The following is a 22658-nucleotide window of genomic DNA, read 5'->3' on the forward strand; positions in this document are numbered from 1 at the left end:
TAAACATTAAACATTTCTGGAAAATGTCATTTAACACCGTGAAAATGTTCAGAGGATCATCTTCTATAATTTACCATTTGCTGATATATTTCTAAAAGTGCATATATGGAAGTCTGTAAGCATTTCAAAGAATATTCTGCATTTAAGAGGATTCCCTTCATTCTTCTTCTTCTAGTTTTTTTTTTTTAAGCAGCCTTTGATAAGATACTGTTGAATGTCCACTTTCTGTTGAGATGGTGCATAAATAAACATTTCATCACAGACTGAATGAACATGAAGGTGACAGAAGGTTAAATAAACAATAGCTTCTGCTGACTCCATGTTGGCTTTTTGGCCATTTTGGCTCCTTTTTGTATTGTCAAATTATTGAGTTTATAGCCTATTTTATTGTAACTTATTTCTTTGTATTTGAGTTTATGTACCAATATAGACTAAATAAATATGATTGGAAGTCATAGGCTATACCCAGTGATATAGAAACTATAACTTGTATAAAGTTAGGCAATATCTGACGCTGTTCTTGCAAACAACCCAGATAATGTCGCGCATGCGCAGCACTGCATCTTGCGGGCGTTTTAAGCCTGACTCTCCGGCTCCTTTCTGCCTGTATTGTTAGAAAAATGGCATGAGTGCATTTTTTTTTGGACCCTATAGATATCTGACAGGGGTCATATAGCGCTGCACAAATCAACTTAAGTTATGTTCTTGGGTTCTTAAATAAAAATAAGCACACATAATGCTTCTTTGGGATTTAAACACCTTTCGCTTAAATTATCAGCATTCAAACTGTACGGGCAGCCATCGTTTTGCGTTCTGTGCTTGAGTTCCTCCCTCTTCTGTTGCATGTGCTGTATGAAGGAAGAATGTCGCTTTACCCGAGAAGAGAAATATGGGACGACTAGCGCTCTACGAATCAAGTTATGATCATCAGGTTAAAACGCGCTCTCGCACCTAATGCATCCACACACTCCATATTTTTAGGCTATTAAAGTAAACATAGCATACCTCTTAAAAACATTGTAATTTTTTCTCTTTAATTATTTGACTTCACGCGCATGCGCCCGGCGGCAGCCTCTGCTACAAGACCATGAGTTTGAATATTCCGGTCCAGTTCACTCGTGTGATTTGCTGTTCCTCCGCCACTCAATCCCGTTGGAGATCAGCAGGCTTTTCAAAGTGGGAGGTGCACTTCTAAGTTTCTTCTTCTTCTTCGGTCCCGAAGACGAGTAGGCCTATATTATGCACATTTTGAAGAGTCAGTCATGTTCACCTATTTGTCATCAACCTACATTTTCTCCTCACAAACTTCAGACTCATTATAAATCCATTTTCTCCCAGTAAAGTGATCCCTGATGAGGTTTTCCCAGAAGCGTTTCTGCCCATCAGGAGAATCCGGATCACTGGATCATCTGGACTGGAGCTGATCGCTGACATCTCTGAAAGAATCAGGAAATATGTGGTATTAATGTGAAACCAAAGTCAAGGGTCATTCCACAAATTAAAGAGCACAATAAACAGGACTAAAATGTCTCTTAACATCCGTCAGTAAAAATATAACTAATTTCTCAGCTCATTGTAATAGGACTGAATCGTTTATAATAATATTCAGAGGAACCAAATTAGACTTTAAGAGCATTATTTCAATTTTAATTAATTAACACTAAGACTATCTAAACTAACTAAATTGTTTCTTATCACTTAAACGGTGTAACATAGTTTCTTCTTACCAGGAAGTGTTTGAGGTCTCGTCGCCATCTTTACTGAAACTGATCACAATGAGCCCATGAAGATGGTTTCTAGAAAAAATGCATTCAAAACATAATCTCAATATTTATAATGATTTATAATATCTAATAAGAAACACATGTGCGTATAACACAGATGTGCAGGGAATATAGTCTCACCAGGCGTCGAGCTGCTGTTCAGCTTTACTTTCACTTTCGATTTCAAGTGATTTAACCTCTGCGCTTGCAGTGACGTCATCATCACGTGACAGGAAGCGAGTGACTCCTGCGCCTTCTTTCCTGACAAACTTCATTGTTAATATTGCCTTGCTGTTTGCAGCTGAGCAAGACTTTGCAGCAGTTAAATAAACTCACAGCATGAGAAACATTCAGCTGAACTGAACGGATATAAAAGAACTAAGAATAAACTGTTTACAGCCACAGCTCACTGAACACGAGAAACACGTAATAAAGCAGAAGAACAGCAGACACAAGCAAAGAAAATTACCAGTTTGGTCAACTTTATTCATTCTATCGCTAATAATAATCCAATAATGAATATTTGGCGCCACCTGCTGGACACTCAGCAAACAGATCAAATGCTGGTGTTATTGTCAGACATGTGCTGCAGTAAAACCAGGGTCATTACAGTTACTGGCACAGTGTTCCTCTGTCTGTCATTTTATATGCGTTGGAAATAAAACCGTTCTACCAATAAAAATATATTTTATTTTAGACGTTCCTATTTAGCTCTCTAGACTAGACTACATTAGACTTGTCACAGATTTGACTGATTATTTACCTCGCAGTAATCACTAGCTCTGTTCACTCTATACAGACAGCTCCTTTCTGCAATGCTGACTATACAGGCAGATCACTGGGTTTTAGAGCAGAAGATCTGTGAACCAACAAATGAGATCCTGCTGAAAACACATGAAACATCCTTCCCAACCTCTCAACCTTACACCATTTCATGAGATTTCAGAATAATAATGGTTTAAAATCACATCTTTTGCACAGGTTCTCTTTTTATTACATCAGCAGCTGCATTGTGTTTACACAGAATACAGAACCATTGTCAATAAATGAGTGAAATACTGTCTTGTCTGGATGAATTAAAAGCTAAATTCCCACAGTGAAACCATTAATAAATACTTTAAAACTGTGTGAATGAGCTGAAACAATGAGGCTTAAGGAGGGTTGGGATGTTTCGCTGATCCGAACACAAGATCAACTGGATTCTTCTGATTCTTTGCGACCTGCTTGAAGGCTGAAAATATAAACGGCTTCATGTCCAGATGACGATCAGGATCACCCCATCACGTTTCATATTTACTCAAACACTCAGTGCTGGACGTCATGATGCTTCATGATGGTGCTTCTCAACACAGATTGATTCAGTGAATCAGATTCATCAGATCTGAGCTTCATTTGGACACCAGTTTCAGGATCCCTGACAGAATCAGATTCAGATTGATTCAGTGAATCAGATTCATCAGATCTGAGCTTCATTTGGACACCAGTTTCAGGATCCCTGACAGAATCAGATTCAGATTGATTCAGTGAATCAGATTCATCAGATCTGAGCTTCATTTGGACACCAGTTTCAGGATCCCTGAGAGAAACAGATTCAGCAGATTCAGATTCACAGAGTCTCAAATGAAATGTGAATGTTGATGTGAATCAGTCAAACTCAGTTCAAGTCTTTCTTTCTCTTGCTTTGATTCACTCACCTGTTTTCTGAATCAGTGAGATGAAAGATGCTCTGAAAACATCTGACAACAGATTGAAACTGATTATTAAATACTACTATACTCAAAGTATTTTCTCTTTATTGAGATAGATTTTACAGCTTAGGCCGCTGATTACATCATTAAATATGACTATGTCAGAAAGAAATCAAATCATAAACAATATTTTCATTTCTAACAATCATATAAATCATAATTTAGTGACTAGAGTCTTTCTGACAAATCAAACACTCACGTCTCACCTGAGTTTCTTTTTCCGCCACAAGAAACAGATCAAGGTGAGGATGAGAAGGATGACGATAATAAAAACAGCCAAAATCCACAGCGACTGATCTATACAAGAGATGATGAAATATACAATCAGCTGATCAGTAACAGTAATTGAACGATATTAGAAAGCAAAACCACAGGGGTTTAAGTTTCATCATCTTAATGTGATTCTCATAAGACATTATTGTTTTTGTTTATTTATATTTCAGAGTATTTTACTAGCATGATTGATTAATATAAAATAAAGCAAGAACACACAAAAACAATAAAGAATAACAGATTGATATCATTTGTTAAAATCTAGTGTTGCACCCGAGTGCTGAAGAGTCACTTCATTCAGATCATCTTTAAAAACACACAGTGATGATGAATATGAGTCAATATGAGAGAAAAGAGTGAAAGTGGATTGAGTGTGAATCAGATCTGCAGTGTTTTATTAGTGAATAATCAGACGTTTATCAGCTGAAACTCACCTGAGTTTGGAGTCGCTGCAGTTTCATTCCTCGCTGAAAAACATATTCACAATCATCATGATTCACTTGAAGATTCACAGAAGATTCAGTTCAACACAGAGTTTGATCTCAATCAGGACATGCACACTGATGTGTTTCACTGTTTCTCTCACCTCTGAATGCGGTGTCCAGTCTGACATGAAGCTGAAATGAAGGAAAGAAGCATCAGAACAGCATTTATAATGTTCATGAAGGATTACATATGAACACAGATGCATGTTGAGAGAGATTGAGTCGATTACTCCATCAGCAGAATCACAGATGATCCCATGAATCAGATTCACACAGCGAGACGTGACGAGACGATCAGATTTTACAGCCGTCGCAGGATCATTCAGTGTTTGAGGATCTGATGGATCTGCTATCAGACACCCGTCCTGAACAAATGAAACACCATCAGATCATGTGTGTGTGTGTGTGTGTGTGTGAGTGTAGTTTGAGGACAGAAACACACTCACCTCTGAATACCAGCTCTGCTCACAGTCTCCACTGAGTGTTTGATTCAGTATAACAGACTGAATCACATACAGAAAACCCACAGAGGTCTGAATCTCTCCACACGTCACATTGATGATGTCCATAATTCAATGCTGGAAAAAAAATGTTTGAAATCTATTGTTGCATTATATTATTATTGTACAAGTGATTAACGAACATTTAAACATTAGGAAAAGGCGTATTGATGGGTATTTAAAAGAAGTGAAAATGCAAAGAACCTTGTCTTTTATAGAATCTATCAGTTCTAAATAACTTTGAAAACAAACAAACAAAAAAATCCTAATGTTTTCAACAAATAACGACTTGTACCGAAAACCAATATGCCGTATTTCACAAAAAAAGGTACATTTTAAAATGTGACAATTGCAAAGAAATATTACATTACTTAGGCAGCAGAGGGCGCTACTGTCACTACTGAAATAATAAAAGTGAACTTAAGTGTTGTACATGAAAGTGATATCCGGTCTATGAAATTTGATATCTTCGCTCTTTATTCAAACATGCTGATGATATGTCGATGTAGGCTATAAGTTATCCTTTTAATACTTCAACCATGTATCTTACCAATATAACATACTTCTCATATTCTGATTGTTTAATAGAACCTGGAGTGTCATTAAAAGCAAATATCCAACAGATTATTACTGTGATTGTGTTACAACAGAGTCAACGTTCTTAAATTCCTGTAAACAACACATTCGTAATAAATTATTCCGACATAGACACAACATATAATCTACCATAAAACAATAAAGCATTAATATGCAGGTTTTTAACTAGCAACATATGTCATTTATATCGCAGAACAAATAAATAGACCAATTAGTCCTGTTGCATTTACATTTTACACTATTTTAAATCAAAACGAAACACTAATATTAAATGATCATCTTATTTCGCAAAACATGCAGATCAGCACAAATGAGTTATTGGATTAATCGCTGGAAGAGGGGCAGGACGGAATATGCAAACTATTACAAATAGTCTTTCAGACAAGCCACTGGAAGAGCAAAACTTCAAAACTGTCCCGCCCCCTTTAAAGAGTTTCTTAGCACGCAGGCGCGAGAGATCCTCGCTCTGTTCTCAATATGATTATGATATAATATTGTGTGTGTGCAACACGGTGTATTGCATCTATCCAGTAGTTCGGTTCTTTATCGTGCTCAGTGTCAAAACCAAATGCGACGCGCTGTTTGAATGAATGGACAGTTCACAGTAGTAGCCTTCTCACACATATTGACTAGAATAAATCCCATGCATGATTTGATCATTTTAAAAAAAAACTTTTTTCGACAATTAATTTATAAACCTGCTAATAACATAAACGGTTCTCAGTCGAAGTGTCTTTAAATGTAAAGCATACCTTAAGGGAATCCTTGGCCAAAAACTGCAGGCAGAGAGCGGAATGATTCTTCTCCGGAAGCCTTCTGGATGAATTGTAGCGCGTGTCCTCGCTATTTATGAATGGGAGGGAGAAGATGCTTCAGGGGAGTATACTGACAGCCTGCACTGCGTCACACGTGAACTGTAGCCTACTACACCACATCCGGAGACAGCGATATACTCACGCTTCCACCAGACCGATCCAGGGGGCGGGGTTGGATCCACATCTATGGGTGGAGATTGGTAAATTTAGGAGTGGAGATTTAGGTATATGGATCCACTCCTCGCCCCCTGGATCTTGTGTTCTGCAGTGAGGACCATCTCAGCATCAGGACAGAGGCACATCTCGATTTAAATGGAGCTTAGGAATGCATGAACTTAGTTATTTGTCTCCTTTTAAAACTACTTTAAAACGGTAACTTATACAGTTGTAAAGTAGCCTACAATGAAGCTACAGCTGTATACAACAAACACGCACACCCACACACCCACACACACACAGAGACACGGGGATTCCGTTCCTGCTCCCGAGGTACAGTTTATAAGACATATGATATGACTCACAGTTTACTCAATTGTATCAGAGTTAACTCAAGTCAACACAAGGTGACTCGTCTCGCGCCACTGAGAACACGTGATCTTCCGGAAGTCCACGATGTTTGCCTCAAGTGTCTGGCTTCCCTTGACCAGTGATTGCTTTACCAGTGTAAACAGACAATATCCTACCGGAGGCCTTTGTCATTTGCAATGTATCAAGTCACATTAATATGCTAGAATACTCTAGCAAAATACTCTAAGTTTGAACTCTTACGAAAATCAACCATCGTTTTATTATAGTAAAGGTGTATTTTTTGGGGGGGATTGATTAGCATTTGTATAACCAATGTTATCACTCAGTGGATCACTAGACGAGGGAGACACATTCCCGTTTACACCTGGCGTTTTAACTTTCCACCACTTCTGTCCTGATTTGTTTTGAGGGGAGAATCTGTGGGCCAGTGTATGTGGACTCTTTCTGATCTTTCCATCTAATATTGTGAAATAAGCTCGCGACATTTTTTCCCCCAAAGCCAAAAAAAAAAAGGTTTGCTGCATGGGTAAGATCAAAATAAGAACAGAATCAGAATTAGCTTTATTCGCCAGGTGTGCGCAAACACACGAGGAATTTGTTGTGTTTTTTTAAGGAGCTCTTGGTACGTACATGCATACACATGACATGAAAACAGAAAACATTTAAATAAGTAAGACTTAACAATAAATACCTAATGTGTATGAATCGAACAGAATATGTACAAATTTGTGCATTATTATATACAACTATATAAATATGCATTTACATAGTAGGCTAATTGAGAGAAAGGCAATAATTCGAGATAGAGAATGAATTACAAAAATGAATTACAGAACACAGGTAATAACAAAACAGATAAAAAAGAACAAATAAGAAAAAAAATTAAAAGAACAGCTAAAAATTGTATTACAAATTTTTTAAATAAAACCAATTATAATGACATTCGCTATAAAAAAAAATATCGGCCTATAAATATCTAGCAATGCTATTAAATATTGTGTGCGCCAAAGGCTACTGCAATGACGGATATTGTCCTTATTACAGCGGGAAAGTCTACAATATTCTGTCATCTTTGGTTGTAAAGAAAGGAGTGAGACATCATTTGAAACCGTACTTTTATTCATGTATACAACACGAAAAAACTATGCCTTAAGTAAAGAAAACAAACAAGATGAGCTTTCAACCGTCTCGTGCACTTAAATTTGTGCTGCGGCCATAAAATTGATTATTTTTTTCTTTGTACTTTTGTTAATTATTTACCTGAAACATATTTCATGTGGACCTATTTATTTTACATAGTAGGCTAATTGAGAGAAAGGCAATAATTCGAGCTAGAGAATGAATTACAAAAATGAATTACAGAACACAGGTAATAACAAAACAGATAAAAAAAGAACAAATAAGAAAAAAAATTAAAAGAACAGCTAAAAATTGTATTACAATTTTTTTTAAATAAAACCAATTATAATGACATTCGCTATAAAAAAAATATCGGCCTATAAATATCTAGCAATGCTATTAAATATTGTGTGCGCCAAAGGCTACTGCAATGACGGATATTGTCCTTATTACAGCGGGAAAGTCTACAATATTCTGTCATCTTTGGTTGTAAAGAAAGGAGTGAGACATCATTTGAAACCGTACTTTTATTCATGTATACAACACGAAAAAACTATGCCTTAAGTAAAGAAAACAAACAAGATGAGCTTTCAACCGTCTCGTGCACTTAAATTTGTGCTCGATGATCGAAATGAGAAATTTCCCAAAATGCCCATCCCTAACTAATGTAAATGTTCCCAACTGTGGCACTTAAATACAGTTAATATAAATGCACTTAATTAGAACTAACACTTAAATGGATTTCAAGCATAGTCAGATATAGTCCACAAAACATACAAAAGTGTTTTATAAGTGCATCACTTAAAAGTGTGCTATGAACCCTTTACATACAATTTTAGTGGATTTTTAAGTTCTATTTTAATGGATTTTCATGGAAAATACAGGAGAAATGTATTAATTACAAGTAAAACCCTAGGTTCACTGTGCTTAGGCTATGAATGTACTAATAGCACATGACTGGATTATGCATTCATATAAAAGTAGCGTCACGGGTTCAGGGGTCTGTGTGTTGTCGTCGGTCTGATTGCTTGTCAGTGTTGCCCAGCAATCACGGTTCTGGTGAGCTAATCAGGGGTGTGTTTCCCAAAAGCAACTATGGTCACAAGTTCCATCGTTACCAATAGAGTTCAATGGAACTTAGGACCATAGCTAACGATGCTTTTGGGAAACGCACCCCATGTGTGCGCCAAAGGCTACTGCAATGACGGATATTGTCCTTATTACAGCGGGAAAGTCTACAATATTCTGTCATCTTTGGTTGTAAAGAAAGGAGTGAGACATCATTTGAAACCGTACTTTTATTCATGTATACAACACGAAAAAACTATGCCTTAAGTAAAGAAAACAAACAAGATGAGCTTTCAACCGTCTCGTGCACTTAAATTTGTGCTGCGGCCATAAAATTGATTATTTTTTTCTTTGTACTTTTGTTAATTATTTACCTGAAACATATTTCATGTGGACCTATTTATTTTATTCCTACCATATGTCATTTTATTCAGCTTTTCCTCCGTTTTCTGTTGTCGTTTATGCAGCGACCTCTGGAAGTGCAGGAAAACATCAAAACGTTTTGCGTTTCTTATTTGTTCTTTTTTATCTGTTTTGTTATTACCGGTGTTCTGTAATTCATTTTTGTAATTCATTCTCCATCTCGAATTATTTATCAACAAAAAAAAGAATAACTTGTTTTGCTTTAGGCCTAATATAGCATAACAAATCATTTACACAAAGTTTAAATTAAAAAAACCGAAAAGCAAACACTGTGGGACCAAATAAATTAGAAATACAGAAGGATTAACGTTAGCCTGTAAGCATAAGGAAGGCACGGCATGGTTTCCTGTAGTGTGTTTTGGGACACATTCCATTAGGATTCAGTGGTTTTAACAAGCCACCAACAGAAGGCGACCAATTACCAGTAGAAACGCACAGGGTCCATTACAGTTTCCATTAAAACCAATGCAAGTCCCATTATAACCAGTAAAACCATTAAATCCCGTGATGGTTTCTATCGTGTCGTTCGAAAGACTCGAGCGGCTGGGAAGATGGCTTATTTTGTCAGAGCCAGAGCCTTTGTACAAGAGGAAGGTGAAATTACACTCACCAACTGATTTAAAAACTGACACTGCTGTCTGTTTTGTACTAATCTGACTTTTTAAACGGTTGGTGTTCACATAATATTATATGGATTCCTGCGATCCTTGACAGAGAATTTACTGACTTATTGTTTTTTCATCAATGTTGTTCACCGTCTTGGAAAACCCCAGCAGGGCCGCAAGCCTAGAGCTAACCTCAGTTTTCTATGCACACCTAGAGAAGCCATTTGGAAGGCTGCCACAACTTCTCATTTGCGTGACAACAGTTTGCTTACTTACTGCAACAGGTCATAAAAACTGCAGAGAGGGTGGTGGCCAGAGCCACTGAAATCTGATTGGCCACCCCAGGTGCCCCCTGTTTTTGTATATAGTTCTCAGGGCCGCTGCTGGCCAAATGGGTGCCCTAAGCAAAACTGTATTGTTGTGCCCCCTCCCTCAAATATTATGAAAGTACAAAAAAAGAAAAAGACAGAATTCATCAGAAAGTCAGTATTAAAATTATCTGATAGCTCACGCTTGTTTGCAACCTCAATGAATGAATGAGACGAGAGCAGACACTACAGTGCATCTATTCATAGTAGGCTATGTACAGACGTTACGCTACCCCACAGACTTGTGGGAAATGTAGTCCCAAACTCGTACGTCACCCTGTCACAAAGTCAAAATGTGAAAGCAATTTATTCAAACTGGAATATTTACATAGTAAAAGACAAACCAAAAAAAAAAAAAAGAGCTTACATTTTAGTCTTACAAGGATGAAAGGTGACATTAAAAACAAAAAAGTTTTTTTCTTGTTCTTTTTTAATAATTGAGTAGACATTCAAAAACAGGACCAATCCGACAGATTGAAATTGATAATGTCTGTCAATTTTACTGGAATCCATCTCTGTTGTCGTCTTCCTCGGGAGAAGAAAAGTGAGAGTAGTACTTCAGTGCACTTGAAAAAAGTATAGGCTAAATACCACTAAATAGATTTTTAGCAGTTTTATTAGATATTTCTTAAAAGTGTGCTTTGAATGCTTTAAAAATTAGTTCAATCTTAGCAGACTTTCATATAGTAATTCTAAATTTAAAGTGATTATTAAAAATATGGTACTAATGTTAGGGATGTGCAACAGTGATCGAGTACTCGAGTACTCGACCGTGACAGCGATGATCGATCATGTAAACGATGATCGAAACATTTTTTTTTCTTTTTTCCCCCTGATTGGTTATAGCAGCACTTTGGGCGGCGCCCTGAGCTCTGATTGGTTAGCTTGCCACAGGATGCATCAAAAGACGTGAGAAGAGAGAGAATCATGGCCTCAAAGTCACGTAGTGATGTCTGGTTTCACTTTGAGAAGACCGATGAAAATACAGTTCAGTGCAAGCTGTGCAGCGCCAAGCTGTCACACAAATCTACAACAAGTACAATGCGCTATCATCTAACATTTGTACATAAAATGTCTGGCGATAACAGAGCGGCAACTCAGACGAGCATTGCATCATTTGCCGTAAGACCAAAATGCAACGTAGGCAGAACCGAGAAGATGACACAGCTAATCGCTGAAATGGTGGTGAAAGATGCCCATTAGTTTCGTCGACGGAGAAGGATTTAAAGATTTCATGCATTACATTGAGCCCGAGTATGACATTCCGTCACACAAAACAGTCACGGCAAGAATAGATGCTCTATATGAAAAGACTGCTTCTTCACTGAAGGACAGACTGTCAAAGACAGCGAGGGTGGCTGTCACTACTGATTCATGGACCTCGCTGACCACTGAATCCTACATAACACTAACTTGCCATTACATTGCTGAATGGGAAATGCACAGTGCAGTGTTACAGACGTGATCAGAAAGTGCAAATTGAATCCAAAATATTGCTGAAATATTAGAATAAATAAATAAAAAAATAACAATAGTGACACTAATGTAGTCTAAGAATGTGAATTTATTGTACTTTCGTGTTTTTAAAGCGCAATCCGAGTTACACTTTCGGTCAAGCTCACATCTGCATTGGCAAATTTTTTTCAGATGAAAGTTGTAATAGCTAGCCTACGTCTGATTAATTAACATGAACATTTATTACATGCTGAAAGCGCAGCATATCAGTGGTTAGTTTCATGCTCAAATGCAATGCCCGATAATGATTATATTGCTTTTAGATGTTTTTTTATTATTATTATTATTACTGATGTTATAATAATGCAGCCGTGCTTTTTTTCGTCATATTTGTGGGCATAATTCAATTCATATGGCTTCGAAAACGCGCAGGAGATTTATGGATTTATGGAAAATAAAACTTAATAAACTTAACTTAAAACTTATAACTTAAAACTTAACTTAATAACTTAAAAATAAAACTTAATTACAACTATTACACTTAATAACGTAGATGAAAATATAGCACAAATCTGCCATACATTTATAATGAGAACTTTATAGAAATCTATAGTAAATTCTGTCCTTGCCCATCTTTCAGCGCGCTGTCATGAAAACGCATCACGGCGGGAGCTCGCTCTCTCTCTCTCTTTCTCTGTCTAGCGCATAACTTAGCATCCTATTGTGCAGATACAAGTTGTAATGTTACGTCTGCTATGTATCTAAGTTATCTGATTTATCATAGGATGTGTCATAGAATGAGCTTCAGTTTATTGGCATAAAGTCACTCTTCACCTCAGGCAGCTATTCCTTTTTAGATGCTTCTTTATTAATAACATTGCTTCATCCTAATCATAATATAACATGTCCTAATCATGTGTTCATGTTTTCATAGACAGGTTTTCATGTCATATTTTTATTTTTAACATTCATTTTCATAACAATCTTCAGATTTTTTCATTATATCCATTACGGCCATGCCCCGCCCCCCGCACAAGCCCCGCCCCCGATTACTCGATTAATCGTTTTTGAAACCTATCGATGATCGAAATGAGAAATTTCCCAAAATGCCCATCCCTAACTAATGTAAATGTTCCCAACTGTGGCACTTAAATACAGTTAATATAAATGCACTTAATTAGAACTAACACTTAAATGGATTTCAAGCATAGTCAGATATAGTCCACAAAACATACAAAAGTGTTTTATAAGTGCATCACTTAAAAGTGTGCTATGAACCCTTTACATACAATTTTAGTGGATTTTTAAGTTCTATTTTAATGGATTTTCATGGAAAATACAGGAGAAATGTATTAATTACAAGTAAAACCCTAGGTTCACTGTGCTTAGGCTATGAATGTACTAATAGCACATGACTGGATTATGCATTCATATAAAAGTAGCGTCACGGGTTCAGGGGTCTGTGTGTTGTCGTCGGTCTGATTGCTTGTCAGTGTTGCCCAGCAATCACGGTTCTGGTGAGCTAATCAGGGGTGTGTTTCCCAAAAGCAACTATGGTCACAAGTTCCATCGTTACCAATAGAGTTCAATGGAACTTAGGACCATAGCTAACGATGCTTTTGGGAAACGCACCCCAGAGCGGCTGCACCTGTAGTGCATTACTGCTACCTATATCTGCTTCGCGTTTTGCTGTGCATGTCGTCAGATCGTTGTTTGTGCATGCCCTTGTTCTCACCAGTGTTTAGCTAGCTCCTGGGTTTGCGTCCTGCCATGTGTGGTTTCTGTCAATCTGTTTCTGGATTACTCATTCATCGACAGTTCGGTTCTGCCTGTTGCAGTTTCTGTGCTATAGGGCCTGCTTTCATCTGCATGACAACATCTGACCATCAGCCTTGCTTTATTTTCTCTGCTTGTTGTTTAATAAACTTTTTGCACTTGCATTTGGACCTTGAGTTTTCATCCATGACAAGTAGCCTAGACTACCCCAAAATACACAAGTATGTTACATGAAAGTGTGCTTTGATTTTGCAGTACAACAAAGTGCTATATTTTTAATGTGGAAAAAAAGTGCTACTAACGACATAGTAATAGTGTACTTGCACTATTTAAAGACACCATTAACATGTAGTTAAGTATATCATAGAAAGGGAATATTAACAGTTATAATACATTTGAAATTAATTATTTAATGTATAAAAATATGTGGGCAATACATAAATACATTTTGGACATTTATTACATTATTCTTATATTTTAAATACTTCATAAGTCTTTATGTATGATGATGAGTATATTTAACAGTATGAAAGGTGGGTTCAAGTGTAGGCTACTACAAAAAACATGTTTTAGTTCATATGTGTCTCAAAATACCACAGCTGAGTACACTTAGATGTTCTTAAGATTATCTAAATAAATACTAAAGAATAAGTACAGCACTGCAATCATCATTTTATTGAACCCAAATACAGCTGGCCACAAAGGGGCAAAATCATATTTTTACAACTCGCCGGAAGTGGTTTTTAGTTCTTCCTGTATTCTGAGAAATACAGAGCATTGTGCTTCATTATTTTCATTCTCATGTTGTCAACATGTCCAATTGGTCAAGAACAGAACAGCTTTAAACCTCTCATCAAGTGAAAAGTCACCACATCAACTGTCGTTAAACATATTATGCACCTAAAAACATCTTGCCATCATGAAAATCTTTATCAGACTTCAGTTACTTGATTCTTCCCGTACGAAAGAGAACAAAACAACCGCTTGCCTTTCAGTCTTGACTAATTTCTAATCATTTTAAGCCCTTCGTAATCGTAATTGAGATCAAGTCGATGCTCATCTAAAAATGTACACCTGATTATTTAACAGAACATAAGTGAGTGCACTTTATTTATTAGTTTTTGCTTTAAATCTGCCGATATTTTCATGGGTCATGAAGAGTTTGTGACTCTCAATACTCAGAAAATGTGGGCATATGCGTGCTGTTTTTACCCCCGTTTCTGTGTGGTACTTAGTTTATTCACTAAAATACGTTTAATCTTACCATATCAAAAAAACTCGTTCCCTCTGCTTTTATATCACAAGGTGCAATCTGTCTAATTCCTAAAGAAAGATTTACTGTTTATTGACAACTGGCCCATTAGTCTGTTGAATAATGATTACAATGTGTTTGCTCTTGTTTTGCCCAAAGTTTTAGTATAGGCTAGGTTCAATAATTGGAAACCACATGGGTAAATACAGGTAAATACATTATATTTAATAATATTAGGCTTCGATTTCATTGATTATTCTGACCTAATTTAACAAGTTTAATTAACAACAGTTTTATCTACTGATTTTAGATTAAAAAAAAAAAAATCCTTTGATACCGTCGAGCAGAAATATGTCTTGGGGTTTCTGTAATGCATTAAAAACTCTTAGGCAGCAGCAGTTCAGTGAAATGAAGTCAAGGCACCACACAAAGATTTTATCTACAACGATCGCCTCAAGTCACAAACCGATATATATATATATTTTTTTAAATCTTTAATAGCCTACACAATAAATACTACGCATTTGTAGCTCACTAGAAAACGGGCGCCAATTTAGCATTAAATGGTAAAGTACAAATGAAAATGGATCACATTGGACACAAAATGACTAATTTTACATTCTAATAAATAAAAATATAAATCATGGTCACGAACGAATTAATCAGTCCCTCGTTTTACTAAACGTGGCCACGTTTTTGTTAAATTAATCATTTAGTTAAAGTAATTATTTTAAATTAAGTTAAATTAAAGTGATTTACTTAAAATAAGCGAACGAACTATAATATTGTGCGCACGCACAATTTAGTAAAACGAGGGAACGAATTATAATATTTTACCATTTAAAATGAGGGAACGAATTATGATATGATTTACTTACAGGGGGGAAAGAATCAGGCTATTATAATGAGCGAACTATTTAGTAAAGAGAGGAAACGAATGATTATATTGAGCGAATGATTTAATGAACCGAAGAAACTAATTATTATATCCTACGCACTATTTAGTAAAACGAGGGAACTAATTATTTTTGTGCACACGATTTACTTTTTTTTCTTCTTCTGCATGACATGTAGCTACCGGGTTCCATACTTAGAACTGTAGAGATTAATTTCTAACTAAGAAAACAATGTTAAATTAAATAAGAAAATGTTAAACATTACATGTTTTTAATTAATAAAATTAAGATTTTAGTTGTATCCTCGCCTCCAGTACACTGTAAAAAATGACCGTGAATTTAACGGTAAAAGACTGTAAAAATGCTACAGTAAAAACCTGTTAAATGGTTAACGGTAAATTCCCCTACTATATACGGTGAAAAACTGTATTGGACCTTATACGTAATTTTACGGTAGTATACCGTTTTTGGAAGTGAAAAAAAACGTATAATTTACAGTGAATAACCGCAAATTGACATTCCCAGAATTCCCTGAATTGCATTTCAAATTTGATGTTTTTTTTTGTTGAAATAACTATGTTTCTTCTTAGTTTTTTCTTATCAGTTTTGTATATTAGGGTTGTGTGTACACCTAATGTTGTTAAATGAATGTTTATTGCATTATTTCAGTTTCATGTGTGTTACCATGATGGTGTTTGGTGTTTGTGTGAATGACACTGTGCACATTCTATATATGTTATTATTTAAAAGCTGCTTGTGATGGGCTTTGGTTCATCATGTGACTTTCTCATCACCACCTGCATTTGGTGGTTATCAGTGTATTACAAAGGTACAAAACAGATTTCAGTACTTCAATAGGTTGGTATATTAACATTATATCAGTTAATGAAATTACGGTATTTAACTGTAAATTTAAGTTTAAACTGTAAAACCTAAAATGTTGCTACCGTATTTTTACGGTAAAATTCCAGCAACCACAGCTGCCGGTTTTTTACCGTAAATTTTTTTTAACAGTGTAGGTCTACCTGCTGGCATTATTATAGCATATGTTGCAAGCAATGTGGATATTTAACTGATAAGCGGTTTTAAGTGACTTATTTTAGAAAGCGTATGGAATATATATATATTTTTTTTTTTTCTCGTGAAATAAATTGGCTACGTGTGTTGTTTTTGGGAGTCACGTACTGTCTCTCAGTCTAAAAGTAACTTCAGACCGTGTATTTCTTTTCAAATTTTATTGCGTTTATTTTATTCATTTATTTTTTTCTTCTGCGAGATAATATCCCCTATTGGGCGTAGACTGGCTCTTTTAATTTGTAATACCCATATAGCAACACGGGTTCACGCAAAGCAACATGCTCCCAGCTTGTGATTTCTAGCAATAGGAGCGACAGCGACCTCTAGCGATCAGAAGAGTGCAAATGAAGAACGAATTTCGGCATCGACAAACACTGCATTTAAATCCTATTTTATTACTGTGAAGCTGCTTCGAAGCAATCTGCATGACATATATATTGCTATAATTAAAGGAGACCTCACACATCTCAAGGGGATTTCACCGTTAGTAGCCTATAACCACGTGATAAAATGTTAGTTTGAGCGAGTTTGACTCAATACGTTTATTGTCCCTGCTAATTATGAAACAAGCAATTTAGCTTTGATGCCGTTTATATTAAAACAAAATTTTTTCATTAAAAAAAAACTGATCACTTGTCAAATTTGAATGCATTTTTAAAGATTTTTACAGTAGGGAGAGTTTAATTCAAAGAGAAGTTCGCCTGATCGATCTAACAATACTTTCTAACTAAAAAATTTTTAATTCTTTTAAAACTAATCACTAGTCCTGTACCAGCAATAGGCTATATAGCCTAGGGCTATACATATTGCCGAAAAAAACTTTGTGAGTGCATTTGCTGAAGACTTCATTGTCCAGTCCTGCAGTCTAACAACAACACTGGCGACTCGCTGTAGAAAGAAAAATCACTGAGACCGAGACTTTATGAAGAACAAACTGACATAGATTTACAAAAACAAAACTTACAATCGACACGAGTGCCCCTTCTGTCGCTCCATGATAAAAACCCCACCAGTTCCCACTGTTTCTTCATTCTTCTGCAGAAATTCTTGGACTCGACCTTTCACTGAAATAATGAAACTTTCCAGATTTATCAACGGTCTGTGGTTCATCCAGATCATCTCCACGTACAATCCCATGATGCACCTGCCTCTCATCAGTCCGTGTGACTTCATTGCAAAACTCCAGTTTCATCCTTCCTCTGTTGTATATGAACTTTAAACGCTCTTTCTCCCAGGATAGTGTTTCCAGATGAGTTCTGTCTCTGGCGATGTGCAATCATTCTGCGTGAAGTTCAGAGTAGAATTTAAATTTTAAGCTGAAAATCTTGAGTCACTCCGTGAAGTCGCGCTTGTTATTCGAACGCAAGGAAACCGATCATGTCGCAATCGTTGAGGAAGCGCGCGAGAGCCAATGAGCATGCGCCAGCTGTCGAGATGCTTCCTGGCGCGCCAATTTTTAAATATTGCTGACGAGTGCAGATCTGACTAACCAGCAAAACAGCTGAACTTCCTGAAGCTGATATTCATGTTCTACTAAACAAGGCAGCGTTTAAATCACAGTACTGACACAATGACAAGAATTATGGGGAAAAGAAACAAATACAAGACAATTTTTAAGTTTCCAAAAACGTGAGCACTAGAATAGATTATAACAACAAGAAAAATTACACAATAATAACTGGTCTCAGAATAGCGCTCTTAAACCCTCCCCCTCAATCTTATTGGCTGTATTTTTATATTGAAAACAATGACATGGCATGATCGATGATTTATGACCATGCTGATGATTTATTGCATTTTTCATCTGTGCTGTGTTGCCTCAGTTTGGCCAGTTATTTCCATTGGCAAGAAAGTGACTACAAGAATGTGACAACAAACTGAGATGGACAGAAACTAGTACACATACCTCTCTGTCTCAAACGGCACAATACGACATAGACACCACCGCTCCCTGAATGCAGGAAAGTCAAGCTAACAGAAATTGAAATGTTACAGGATTAGTATTCAGATCTTATTGTTAGAACTCACTGACCAGCAGTAAAGTACAACTACTTTATAGCAACCGTTTAATGAAGAAAATAGAAAAGCTCACCTGAGGGAAATTGAATGAAGTAAGTGTTCAGCACGGTGTAGAGGGCATACTGTCTACATTATATGCCATAGGAGCGATTACTATACAGGGAGTCTAGTAGGTCAGGGAGTATAGAAAGTGTTACGAGAATCCATTTCACATTTGCGTTATCTTTGTATTATGATATTGGGGTAAAATCACCCCCCGTAAAACCAGCATAAAAGCACAATCCCTCCAACCCACAAAGTTTAATAATTTTTAAGTTCTAGGAATGTGACAATCATCTCTTAGCTGTGGATCTAAAGATGTCTCTGTTCTGGTCATCTCCAAAACCAGGCTTTAACTACTCTACAGGGAGACTAGTCAGGGAGTATAGAAAGTGTTATGACAATCTACTACCCATTTGCATTATCTTTGCCTTATGATATTGGGGTAAAAACAACACTGCGTAAAACCAGCATAAAAGAACAAACCCTCCAAGTTTAATAATTATTATATTCTTATGAGCTACACATGTAAAATCTTACACATAGCAAATAATGGTCTGAGTCGGCAGGAAACACAAGGGCATCCTTCATGTCAGCATTATCCTAAAAAACACATAAATAACACCAATAAAAACACTTTTTTTATTTTACGTCTGACTAACGGTATGTCAAATAGTATGATTTATGCGTTCAATACTCACTGGAGAGTAGGATAGGGATGCATGTTGATAGTGTACATGTCTTTGCCCTGTGAGAGTAAAAGGAAAAATTAAGCAGACTACCACTTTCCATTCATATATGAAATGAAGAAACTCAAAAAAAAAGTAAAATAAATAAATAAATAAATAAATAAAAATTAATTAATTAATAAAATAAAAATAAAAAACTGCTGATATAAAATAATGTGAAAAAGATTTATACATGCACTCGAGCTTCTTCAGGCTTCATGAAGGCATTTCCAATCAGCAATAGATAACATAACAATTAAAATAGCGAGCACATACACAGAAGTCTAAGTTCTTTAAACAAAGAAAACAAAAAGCACACATGCAAATGTTACTACTTACTTCTACCTGACCGTCAATAAGTACTTTTATTGTCTCCTGGTATAAATTATATAGACCTATCTATTAACACATTGAAATTAATTGACATCGCCAATCATTTAATTATAAATGTTGCAACATTGCACGATTGCTGAACAATAATAACTTTAGCGATTCTAGACTGGTCTGTTTTGATGGCCCATACTGTACAGCCTCCTCTACTGGACGCATCAGGAACAACAGGGGCGTAAAACTGGTAAAACTGCCTGCTCCAGGTCTGAGCGAGCCTCTCTCTTCTCGTTCAGCGCACAACGAGCGATCCAGAGATTATGCAGCTCAGCGAGAGAGACTCTACGGTCCGCAGAACCAGAGCTGAACAGAACCAGCAGCAGCAGCGGGACAGTGATGAGGAGGAGGCCGCGCTGAACGCGCTCCAGAGCCGCGAACACAAGCCGCTGATGGGCGAGAGTACAGCGGTGATTCTGCTGCTCGGGTTCGGGTTTCTGCTGTGGATTCTGGTTCTGATCTCAGTCCAGCAGCTCATCATCAGCAGCCCGGGACACTTCAGCTCCGTCTGCGCCAGGTATACTTTACCATAGTCAGGTGGGAATACCATGGCACTTTCTTTACGATGGTATTGCATAATCACCTTACTATTTACATGTCACTTCAAGAATACGGTAATAACATGGTAATACCATACTGGTAATACCATACCATACACCATAATGCAATGGTAAAAAAAAAAAATCCTACAGTGTCTTTATAGCCTATTATATCACGATTGTTTATGGTTGTGATAGACCCCCAAAAACTTTTAGTAGACCCATATATGATTAACAATAAGAATTGTAATTGTCTTTGTGTGTATTTTTTTTTAAATTAAATTCTAAATTAAGTAAGCAGTAATAATTATATTTTTGATTCATTTTTAATGAATTATAAACAAAATAGTGAGTTGTTTACATATACTGTAGTTTCAACTGTTATTGATACCCTGGTTACTGATATGTTTTTTTTTTTTATAACAGTGGTTGTGGTTGATGAAATTTACCACAGTGTTATCATGACAACGCTGATAGCACTTCATGCTCGCGAACTGCCATTTTGACTCGGTGGCCAACAGCCCCGTTGCGTTTCTACAGCGCTTCTTCAATGCTTCAGTGAACCTGCTGTCGCTTACAGCTCAGGAGACACTGAGTTTATATGCTTTAATGAAGTTATGCTTCTTCCTTAATTCATCTTCAGAGCCTGTGACAATCTCAGTCACGTCTGATTTGAGTTCAATTCAACGTTGTTTTAAAGGTCACATATTATACACCTTTCTGGAGTTTTATTTTAGGTTTTGATGTCCTTAAGAATATATATTTGCGGTATAAGTACCAACAACCATCTCAATATATTTTTATAGCTCCTTTCTCAGGAGCTCTGCTGAGAACAGGTCGATTTTGGCCGGTCTAATTAATATTCATGAGCCTCTCTTCTGATTGGCCTGTTGTTTTCTGAGTGACGCACGGCCAGGCCAACCACAGGTAACTAGGGTCATGTATGCTGTAGCCTGCTATGGCCAATAGAAAAATAGAAACACCTGTAAATAGAAACACCTGTAATGATGGCCAATGCTGAGGGAAATGTTTTCCGGCCTTACATGTTTGAGCCGAACTCAGACCCCGAATCGGCAACGACAGGCGACAACCAACCACCTTATCAAATGCACTTACAACAGGATGTTTCAGAATGGTAATTATTATTATTTTTTTTTTTTTCAAAAACCGAATGCAGTAATTTACGTAACTATTGCTTTCCTACTGATACAACACGTCAGCATCAAGTTAGCAACACATTAGCATCACGTTAGCATTGCATAACCATTTACAAACTATAACTTCAGATTATGCTGGCTCCATAATGTAACATAAAATGTGTGAGTAGTTTACTTACGGGTTGCGGACATTACATAATGCCTGTTATATTAGAGTACATAAAATTTCACTTACCACATAAACAGAGTAAGGAGAGATGACTGAGGACAATGGCGAATTGCAGATCCTGAGCACCTCTGACAAACATCTAATCTTGTCAAATGTGTGGTAAGTATTGCTGCTCCATAGTATAAACAAAGTACGTGCGATCGCAAATCAACAAAGTGAAAGTGAAACTAAAATCGTGCATTCAAAAGCAGTTTCAATGCCAGACATAATAGCGGCTCCCTGCCTGATGCCCGCAATTTAAACAGTATAATTACCCAATGATATAACTGCGAGAGAAAATATTGAAATATATATTTTCCTCTCCTCTCGTATTTATTAACTTTAGGGGTTCCGTAGTACACGTCATTTTCTTTCCGAGCAAGGTATTGGGATGCGGCCGGATTGGTAGATCGGTATTGGGGGGGGGGGCTCAACATTGTGAAGTCTATCAGCCATCGGCGATAGAAGATGGCATCGTCTATCGGCCCAACCCTAGTTCGGAAGCCTGTGTAATGATGTAGTTTCCTGACATCCATCGACCGAACAATGTTTTCTTGACATGTTTCCGTGTTGTTGTTGTTGCTCAGCAATGGCATGGACGCAATGTTGTCTGGAGGTTTGGCAAAAGGAGAGTGGGACGGTGGGCAGTGCTCGGGGTGGTGACTGAAGGCGGTGACTGAGTAGTTCTGACGTCAACTTTTTACGGAACTCACAACAGCTTGTGAAAAGGCACAGCTACTTTATGCAGGCTGTGTGCATTGGTCTGTGGATTGACTGTTTTAAAACTTATATGGTAGTTACATAGCCCTTAGACCTCAGTTATCATGAAAAAAGCC

The 22658-nt window shown here is 36.8% G+C and overlaps 1 protein-coding gene across 1 annotated transcript; it reads right to left on the reverse strand.

Moving 5' to 3' along the window:
• Positions 1 to 1015: 1015 nt before the first annotated feature.
• LOC107721798 (uncharacterized) lies at positions 1016 to 6263 on the reverse strand. The gene is made up of 10 exons (XM_016529964.1): positions 6119 to 6263; positions 4716 to 4847; positions 4500 to 4634; positions 4371 to 4401; positions 4219 to 4251; positions 3718 to 3808; positions 3458 to 3499; positions 1905 to 3339; positions 1728 to 1796; positions 1016 to 1436 (listed from the first exon to the last, which is right to left on the reverse strand). Exons 2-8 carry the CDS (start codon positions 4836 to 4838, stop codon positions 3069 to 3071), a joined length of 726 nt encoding a protein of 241 aa, XP_016385450.1. The 5' UTR covers positions 4839 to 4847; positions 6119 to 6263; the 3' UTR covers positions 1016 to 1436; positions 1728 to 1796; positions 1905 to 3068.
• Between the last annotated feature and the right edge of the window lie 16395 nt (positions 6264 to 22658).

The sequence above is a fragment of the Sinocyclocheilus rhinocerous genome, unplaced genomic scaffold (assembly GCF_001515625.1).
Source record: "Sinocyclocheilus rhinocerous isolate Xijiao unplaced genomic scaffold, SAMN03320098_v1.1 scaffold1475, whole genome shotgun sequence".
NCBI classification, from domain to species: domain Eukaryota; kingdom Metazoa; phylum Chordata; class Actinopteri; order Cypriniformes; family Cyprinidae; genus Sinocyclocheilus; species Sinocyclocheilus rhinocerous.

Bases quoted from the DNA above. Each gene is read 5' to 3' on its own strand.
- LOC107721798 (XM_016529964.1), bottom strand. From the start codon at position 4,838: ATGGACATCATCAATGTGACGTGTGGAGAGATTCAGACCTCTGTGGGT. The intron at 3,809-4,218 runs GTGAGTTTCAGC...TCTCTTGTATAG, and splicing joins TGCAGCGACTCCAAACTCAG to ATCAGTCGCTGTGGATTTTG. The intron at 3,500-3,717 runs GTGAGACGTGAG...ATCTGTTGTCAG, and splicing joins TGGCGGAAAAAGAAACTCAG to ATGTTTTCAGAGCATCTTTC.